Raw genomic sequence first — 9,930 nt, forward strand, 5'->3', positions numbered from 1 at the left:
TAATAAACACCATTTCAACACAATGTAGATTTCAAAGTGGAAAATTAATACAAATTGGCCTATTCCTCAAACCCATGACACTTCAATATCATAGACATCAATATCAGTAGCAGGATTAAATGTTTAATGCCTAATATTAAAGAGTAAACAGCTAACAGCTTTAAAACGTTATCAACACTAAGAAAAGATCGCCTCCAAAGTTAAATGGCACAGACAGTTGTGTACCTTTTTTGTTGTTATATCGTTTAATGTTTGTTTTTTTGTTTTATCTTTTTCCATCACTTTTTTTTAATATATATATTGGGGCTTTTTTTATGCCTTTACTGACAGGGACAGTGGAGAATGACAGGAAATGAATGGGAGCGAGAGCAGGGGTGGGATCTGGAAAGGACCACAGGGCGAGAACCGAACCCCGGTAACCGGCGTTAGGCGCAGGTGCCCCAGCCAGTTGCACCACAGCTGAGGCCCATCACTTTTAATTTAAGGATCTTTCTCTGATGTCCTGCGTCCTTAATAATCATTGATATAATCAATGATTTATACATCAGTGAGAACATTTTAATTCTGGTGTTCGTGTTTGAACTCTTTCGGTACAAGATATCCTGTAGCTTTATAGAATTCTCATATCATATCAGCTTATTTTTATGAAACGGTGAGTTATAAGCCCTTTTTCCATTAATAAGTTAATTCACTTAAAAATGATGCGCATCAAAAGTTAGTGCGACACATGTGATGGAAAATGACTTATATCGCTCTAACATCGGTTTTGTTGTGATAAGTTAATTCGCTCTCCAGAGGTGGATTAGGAGAGTTAAATCGATATAAATGTGATGTGATGGCCTGCTCAGAATGTTCACAAAGTCGGCGCTAAAATCTGAATTCTGTCTCGCGCATACAATGACGTTCACCTCACAATGGTGTACCATTCGCTACCTTTGATAAATTCGTTAGAAGTGTTCCATTCGCCTCAACTGTTGATGGAAAACCATCTTGCGCCGTAGAAATATGTGCATTAACAGGGCTCTGATGACATCATTTTGATTCGCTAGAATGTTCTTTTGAATGGAAAACCGTTTTAGCACTTCTTATCACTCAAAATTACATGGACTTATGAGTTAATTTGTTTGAAAATCTTATGAAAAAAGGGCTATAGACTAGCCTGGCTAGTCTATAGCCCTGAGACATGGTCTGGCAACCAAACGTTGATTTTCTCGTATTTGAAAAAATGCCCAGATCCGTTCATTGGCCGCCACGGATGTCTATCAAATGCGTCTGTGCATAGCTCACCATCATCTTGCTTTCCCCCCTGTTCTGTGATTGGTCCCCTACTCAGGTAAAAATGAGGGCGGTAGTTTCCAGGCTGCCTTTGCAGTGTGAATGAAATTGTGCGCAAAGCAGCATGGGAACACCCAGGCTAGCTATAGACACTTTTAAGGTATGAACACCTTGATCGTGATAAAACTGCCGAAAATCATGGATTCAAACTCATTTCAATGGCATACTGACTCATTGCATAGGGGTATTGCTTATGAATATGCTGGAAAATGGAGTGTAATAGGCATTGAGCAGGGCGGACACAGGCATCCCTATCTGTCTTCAAAAAACTCTTGAAGACGCAACTTTTTCAAGAACACCTCTCCTAGCGTTTTGAACAACCTGATTCACCTGATGCGCTGATCATGTTCCTTCCTCAACTCCTTCTTCTCCACATCCCCTCTTCTCTCCTCCACCTCCTTCTTCTCCACATTCCCCTCTTCCCTCCTCTACATCCTTCTTCTCCACATCCCCCTCTTCTCTCCTCCACCTCCTTCTTCTCCACATTCTCCTCTTCCCTCTTCTCTCCTCCACCTCCATCTTCTCCACATCCCCCTCTTCTCTCCTCCACCTCCTTCTTCTCCACATCCCCCTCTTCCCTCCTCCACCTCATTCTTCTCCACATCCCCCTCTTCTCTCCTCCACCTCCTTCTTCTTCTACCACATCCCCCTCTTCTCTCCTCTACATCCTTCTTCTCCACATCCCCCTCTTCTCTCCTCCACCTCCTTCTTCTCCACATTCTCCTCTTCCCTCTTCTCTCCTCCACCTCCATCTTCTCCACATCCCCCTCTTCTCTCCTCCACCTCCTTCTTCTCCACATCCCCCTCTTCCCTCCTCCACCTCATTCTTCTCCACATTCCTCTCTTCTCTCCTCCACCTCCTTCTTCTACCACATCCCCCTCTTCCATCCTCCTCCTTCTACCACATCCCCCTCTTCCATCCTTCTTCTTCTCCACATCCCCCTCTTCCCTCCTCCACCTCAATCTTCTACACATTTTCTTCTTCCTCCTTCTCCTCATCCCTCTCTTCTCTACCTCCTTCTTCTCCACATTCCCCTCTTGCCTCCTCCACCTCCTTCTTCTACCTCATTCGCCTCCTACCACACTTATAATGTGGGCAATCCTATCCTATATTCCCCTCTGCCCTGTAGCTTGAATGTTTTCTCTTGCAGTAAGTCGCTTTGGATAAAAGCTTCTGCCAGATGAGTAAATGTAAAAAATATGAATGTAAAGTACGTCATCTTGGTCACTGCCACTGCACACCTGGAACACCATCTTTGTATTACAACTTTGGTGTACCGTGCAGGAACATGACACTTTTAATCAGTTTTCGACCACTACATCACTTTAGCGTTGGCTTGAAATCCTGTGCATTGAAAAATAACACTGGAGATAGTTGTTATTTTATGTTGAAAATTGATGAAGACACTGAAGGCCAAAATGCCTAATATTTTGTTTGAAATCTCTGTTGTTACTAAAGGAAATATTAAAAAGTAAACAAATGTTTTTGGAGAGCAAACTTTTTTGATTTTGATATGTTGAAAATTGATAAAAAGGGGTACATTCCTCTTTCTTGTTACTTTTAAAGGAGCCCAAGTGCTTTATTGTTTGATTGAAATTAAATAAAAAATCTTAAAAGTACATGTGCACATCATATTTCCTGTCTATGCTGAAACTAAAGTAGGTCAGGTGAACAGGGTCCACTGTGAACAGCACAGATAGGAGTTTTTCGTTATTATTTGCACCAATTAATATTTTAGTTATTTTATACATGTCTTTTTTTGGCCACCTAAAGTGCAGTGGAAGGCAGTACAGAGTTTTAATCTGGTGTCAGTAAGAATCTCATAAATTAATCAAAACATGAAAACCACATGAAGACCATTCGACCACACGTATTACCTCGTCCTTGCAATGGTATTGGTTCCAACTAAGTAGCCTTTGCGGCATGAGATGACTAATCAGTGGGAGAGAACATTCTGACAACACAGAACAATAGTTCTGCTTATATTGTCATGAACAATGGACATAAACGCTGCCAGAAATGCATGGATGCCGTCCATTGTTCTCTTACTGGGTCCATTCAGCAGTCGGCCATACTGCTAATTCATCAGCTTTTGATATTTGAATAACAACACAACTTGCCCCCCTGGGTTTTGTATAAAAACAGAGCTCAAACTCAGAGTTAGTACATCAAAACTGAAGCTCTCTAAACCATCAACATGGGCAAGGTACAAATCTTCAAATTAGTCATTGATTCATTTTTCAAGAATTGCATTTTTACTTTTTACTTAGTCTGTCTGTTAGGGTTTGTTATTCACAAATGTGTTCAAATTAGTCATAATGTGCTTGTTCTTTCTGTTACAGATCGTGTTTTACGAGGACAAGAACTTCCAGGGTCGCTCCTATGAGTGCATGAGCGACTGTTCCGATATGTCCTCTTACCTCAGCCGCTGCCACTCCTGCAGGGTGGAGAGCGGCTGCTTCATGATCTACGAGCGCCCCAACTTCATGGGAAACCAGTTCTACCTGAGGAGGGGCGAGTACTCTGATATGCAGCGTATGATGGGTTCCAACATGAATTTCGATACCTTCAGGTCCTGCCGTATGATCCCCCATGTAAGTGACCAAAATCTATTTCATTCAAAATTGAAGTGGGCAAATGTCAATGTGTTGAACAGTAACCAATAGGGCATCTGCTGGTTACCTACAGTATGCATGGAAACTGATCTAAGAAAAGACAGCAATCTAATGTTCAAATGGTTTTAATTACCTCTACAGCACAGAGGACAGTTCAGAATGAGGATCTACGAGAGGGAGAGCTTCGGTGGTCAGATGATGGAGCTGATGGACGACTGTGACTCCATCATGGACCGTTACCGTATGTCCGACTGCCAGTCCTGCAATGTTATGGATGGCCACTGGCTCATGTATGAGCAGCCCCACTTCAGAGGCAGAATGATGTACATGAGGCCTGGCGAGTACAGAAGCTTCAGGGACATGGGAATGAGCAACATGAGGTTCATGAGCATGAGGCGCATCACTGACATGTGTTAAATTATGTTACAAATGACTAATTTGTAAAAGATTTGTAAAAAGTCACATAATAAATTTAAGTAAATAATGTAAGAAATACTTGGGAGTTGTGGTTTAATTCTCTATGTAGTCTGGTTTGAACAAATGCATGTGTTCTCTATCGTCATAGTATTTCCCAAACACTAGGTATTAGAGGGCATGAGTAAAACATAAATTTTTTTTGGCTCTACAAATGTCCGCTTAGAAGCTCCGTAGACAACCATACAAGACAACCTTCGTTGCTAAAATTATTAAATTGAGATATTTTCAACATGGCAGCCATTTTCAGTTTGGGACAACTTTGTGAAAACAAACGTAGCCTATTGGACAACTAAAGTGAATCAAAAAAATTCCATTGAATATTCAGCCATTCGGTTGGGTCAATTCCCTGGAGCAAACCGGCAATTTGTAAAGACATTCACTCAGTCCACCTGTCTTCACCTTCAGACTTTTTCAGGACTCACGTTTCCTTTCTTTTCTATCTCAGAATGGTTCAATACACTTTCAACAATAAAAATCACATGGTTTTGTTTTTCCCCGTGTGCAGCCCAAGTGTCAATGTCAAGAAGAAAGGACAATATTGAATGGTTGTTGATAAGCTATCTTAATGAATCTCAAGGAACACATTCAATTATGTTTGACTTACATTTCATTCAAAACAGCGGAAGAAAGATGAACCAAACATCTCTCATGCTTTCTGAAGATAACCAGACACAGGGTTGGCGAGTGTAAAAGTGTAAAATCAAATCAAGACCTGCTGTTATGTGATTGGCAGAAACGTCACATATCACATATATTTGCTAAAATATATAAATAAATATATATAAATATTAGAGTTAAAGTTTTAGAGCCATTAGAATGGTTATAATGGTTTTGAATGGTTTATGTCCCTAGTCTGGCTATCACCATACTAAACTGAACTCAATCTCTTTATTTACTGCACAAGAGGCGTGATCAATGGGCATCGTTCAAATGACTCCGTACGCTTGGATTGTCCTTCAACCAATCAGACCAACAATCCGATGTGTCTTTTGGATAAGCTAGTTTCTGATTGGAGTCAAAGGTTCTGGCAGGGAACAGAGTATCGATTATGCAGGTTTCCAGCCTGAGCTGCCAGGCAAAATCCAAATTCGCCGGAAGTTCAGGCAGGGTTCACCCAGCCTGTAGGGTCTCTTTAAGCCTATCACAAAACAAATGCAGTGATAACCTTTATTATGTTGTGAGAAATAAGTCACATCTTTGAGGCAAAAAATTATACTATTCCAGAAAAAAACCCATCAGACCATCTGGTTTACCATCTGGTCTTTCAAATACACAGGAGAGATCTTAAATTCTGGGGAGTCGATCAACAACCAGGCCTACAGTAAGTAAGGGTTGCCAGCTATAACTGTGCAGTATGTTGGCTATGTAAAGTAAAACTTCCCTCCCAATCCCATAGTAAGAGATCTCTCACCCTGGGGTTATAGCTTGATTGCTAGCACGCTAGAGTCCCGATTCAAGGTGCTGCTAGTTGTGCCATGATTATGTCAGGGGGATGACTGTATGGTAGCCAGCTGATACTGTGCAGTATGTTAGGTAAAACCTCCTGATGCCCTCTGTCTGAATCAGAGGTTGCAGGTTAGTGCAGGGCAGGGCAGGTTACACCTGTTTAGTGTCAAAGACACTAACAAAGCAACCTTTGTGGGCAGTGTTAACTGAATACAGAATGCAGTAACATTTGAGGAATTGCATTTTAAATAATTAGGCCTAACATGTACAGCTATGCCTTTAAAAACTCAAATTATTTATTAACTAGATAATGTAGTCGATGTGCTGTATCTCTCAGGTGGCTCCTTTCTCTTTCCCTGTCTGTTTATATTGATAGCCTGAATGAAAAACCTCTCAGGGAATGTAGAATGTAAAATATATTTTGTTTTGGGCCAATAGGCCTATTCTCCCCCTGTGCTATTGAAATTCATTGTCCTTTTAGCGTATGTGCAGACAAAACATCTACTTTCTTCTTTGATGCAGTGTTTCATATAGCACATAGCTTATATCTGTCCATCCTCACTGTAAAGTAGATTGTGGCTTATTGTTAACACTACTACAACTAAACATAACATAACTGTTTAATTCACTTATAATAAAACATAATACATGTTCATGTATTTAAAATACAATCTATCGGACTATGTTACAAAGTACATTTCTTGGCATGTCTTCAGTAATCTGTCAGACATTTTAAAAGTAACCTTCCCAACACTGCTGGTAAAAAAAATCACCAACAGAACAGGCTTTGAGAGCATTTCACTGGGGCGATCAAGCATGCACCTTCCTTCATCGGTTCATTGAATTACACCCATAACCTCCATAAGGCTCGATAACAGGTATCTGGCATTCCAGACCCACCCCCTGAACAATCATGATGGATTCTCTACCAACAAATTCTTTGGTCGTTCCTCTTCATTGCTGTGCCCAAGCATAATCAGACAAATCACAAGGCTTTGATAGGCACCTACTGTACTAATATCAACATACATTGCTCATTGCTGTGGCTGTTTTTGATCCAATCAGCAACATACCTAGTCAAACCGCAAGCCTTTGATGCCAGCACCTAGTCAGGCAATATATTTATTTTATTTTAATATTTTATTTAATTTATTGCATTAAATTAAGTAAAATTTTCAGCAAATATTTTCTCTGGTTGAGTTTGCCCATTGCAAAATATTCAGGCCCAAATATCTGCAATTCAAAGCTTTCAAAAAGACAAGCACTCTTTAACTTACCCACTGACTGCTATCATGCAAATCCTTGCCACCAGGTGGTCCCCTTGAATAAACCTCAGAACTGATCTGATATCAGAGCATGATTGTACAGATACTGCAATGAACCATAATCATGAATCTAGTGTCCACAAGTACTTATGAAAGTACATATACTGTATAGAGTATAATGTCATAGAAATGGAGGGAAAGGTTAGCCTGGCTAATGCCACCACACCTCAATGACACGTGGTCTGAACCAAAAGTTAATTTTCTCATATTTGAACAAATGCCCAGATCCTTTTATTAGGCGCCATGGATGACTATATCAAATGCATCTGTGTATAGCTCAAAGGCTAGCCAGTCATCTATACCAGATGATATATGCAGAGCCTTTTAATACTTCAAAATAAAAATTTTCAGTAGTGCTGTGTAGATTTGAACAAAAGCTGGTTTGGTTCTTAACTGAGATACAAGCTTTGGTGTGTAGCTTAGATGTCGTCATCATCTTGGTGTGTCCCCCCCCCCCCCACCACCGTTCTGTGATTGGTCCCCTATCTGAGGCAAAAATTAGGGCAGTTGTTTCCAGGCTGCCCTACCAGCGTGAATCAAATCTCCAACGTAAGGCACCATGGGATGCAGGCTAGGGGAAGGTGGGGAGAAAGGGACAACTGGAATGGTGGCTTAGTGTTCACGAAACAAAACAAACCTTCTCAATATAGCCAAACGCTATCGCTAACTGACTTTTCTTGTCATAGGTGGGTGGCAGTAGTGTTACATAAGGACTCTCAGTAGTATACTGAACGAGAAGTGGATGAACAAAGAAATATACCAGAAATACCAATGCTAACTATTGTGTATTTCTGTAAAATTGTGGTGACGGCAGTATAGATATCACAAAATTGACCAAGAAAATGCCTGTTTTTAAAATAAAAACCTTTTTAAGACCAAGTTGTCTTGAAGAACTGCAGTCACCCTAAAGACAATGAACTTGAATGAAAGTCTGATGCTGAGTGGCAAAATAAATAATGAGATACGATACACCACTGGTTTTGCTATTTTTTTTATTTTGTTACTCAGTTAGAGTAGGAAATGCGTTTCATGGAACCAATCCTAGGGTTCATGGCACCCCAGTCACTGAATCTTCTGTACTCTCCAGGCCTTAACAGATACTGGCGACCTCTGTAGTTGGGATGTTCATAAAAGAGCCAGTATCCATCTATGATATTGCACGAATGTATGTCGCTATTGTGGAAACGATCATACAGGGATGGGCAGTCGTCTGTAAACTCCATCGTCTGACCACCAGAGTCGGAACGTTCATATACTTTCATTCGGTGGGATCCCTGGTGCTGTTGGTGTACAAAGAGAAAGGAGAGGGAGAAAGATTTATTCTGACTTCTTGTCCAACTAGTAGCATTCTGTTTTACACATTAGGTTTAAATTAAGGGACACAATGGAGTTTAGATGTTTGAGGTGCTACACAATGAGATGTTGGGTCAAGTTTGACAATTCACGATTTAAATTCTATTGTTCTACACCTTTGCATAACCCTGAATCCTAAAACTCTGAGAGTCTGTGACAAGGGAATCTATCAGGCTTTTCAAAGTTGACTTCCTTTCCAATGACCATAGTACAAAACCAATTGTATGTAAATATCAATTTCAAAATAAAGGCACTCAGCCAAAAAATCAGCCTGCTTTTCCCAGTACATTTTTAAGAGCATGCATCACGTGGAAAAAATCTTATAGACTTGACATCATTTAAATGATAGAATATGATTTAAAAGTGTATGGTATTACTTGTTAAATATATTAGTCTGGGAATAGGCTATAATAATATTGTATTACTATGTGTTTAAAACAATACAACCAACATATCTATCTGTATTGCCACCTTGTGCTTTAAGCAACTGTAACCTACATTCAATAGAGCGAGAACATTTTCATCTCCACTTTCAGTAGTGTTTCAAACTATCCAAGAAGTCCATTTCATTTTGTGATAACATAGGTGCTTAATGTGATAGATTTGCCAAATGTAATTTCATTTCTCCATTTCCTCAGTTAAATCCATTGACCTATCACTGGCTCCCTGTGTTTAAAGTGTTGTGACGTGGCCTTTAGTGAAACAAGTGGCCAACAAGTGTTGTTCTTTCTCTGTAAAGTCAAGATGATAGAAAAAAAAAAAAAAAAAAAAACTCAGCTCACTTGAGGGATTATGCGACAGGACCTAACACAGTCATTAAAGCCCATCCAGCGTTGATAATCCGGATATTCACCCCGGCGCAGGAAGTACTGGTAACCCATATAGTTGGGGCGCTCATAGACCATCCAGTTTCCACTTTCCACCTGAATGGAGTTGCAGCGGCTGAAATGGGAGTGAAGGTCAATGGAGTCACTGGTGCCCTCAAAGGAGCGCCCTTGGAAATTCCTGTCCTCATAGAAGATTATCTAGAAAAAGATGGAAACCGTTGAATAGTAGACACACTCTCGAGCGCCATTGTTCTGTGCACTCCCTGTAACAAATGAAGCGAACATGTATAGAAAAGGACTCACATGAAGGCCTTACCTTTCCCATTGTGTTTTTAAAAATGAGGTCTCTGAAACAGTGAGGTGAGTAGAGAGGCCTTTTATATCCTGTAGGAAAACAGACATTGTTTGTTTAGTCAATTAAGTTGAGACGTCAGCTGTTTTGAAAAGAATGCGTTGCTGCCAAATTACAAAAGGTATTTATGTTCCTTCTCAGTGCTAGTCACCTTGTTGTCATTTCAACAAACTCTCACTTCATTATGTGGATGAGTATA

At 40.2% G+C, this 9,930-nt stretch overlaps 2 protein-coding genes across 2 annotated transcripts; one reads left to right on the forward strand and one right to left on the reverse strand.

Moving 5' to 3' along the window:
* Positions 1–3,469: 3,469 nt before the first annotated feature.
* Positions 3,470–4,444, forward strand: LOC134078408 (gamma-crystallin M1-like). Its single transcript, XM_062534345.1, has 3 exons — positions 3,470–3,542; positions 3,679–3,930; positions 4,093–4,444. The coding sequence occupies exons 1-3, from the start codon at positions 3,534–3,536 to the stop codon at positions 4,366–4,368; spliced, it is 537 nt and encodes a 178-aa protein (XP_062390329.1). The 5' UTR covers positions 3,470–3,533; the 3' UTR covers positions 4,369–4,444.
* A 3,751-nt stretch (positions 4,445–8,195) lies between these two features.
* On the reverse strand, positions 8,196–9,723 carry LOC134078414 (gamma-crystallin M2-like). Its single transcript, XM_062534350.1, has 3 exons — positions 9,696–9,723; positions 9,335–9,577; positions 8,196–8,479 (listed from the first exon to the last, which is right to left on the reverse strand). The coding sequence occupies exons 1-3, from the start codon at positions 9,702–9,704 to the stop codon at positions 8,204–8,206; spliced, it is 528 nt and encodes a 175-aa protein (XP_062390334.1). The 5' UTR covers positions 9,705–9,723; the 3' UTR covers positions 8,196–8,203.
* Positions 9,724–9,930: the final 207 nt, after the last annotated feature.

Source organism: Sardina pilchardus, chromosome 4, assembly GCF_963854185.1.
Source record: "Sardina pilchardus chromosome 4, fSarPil1.1, whole genome shotgun sequence".
NCBI lineage: Eukaryota > Metazoa > Chordata > Actinopteri > Clupeiformes > Clupeidae > Sardina > Sardina pilchardus.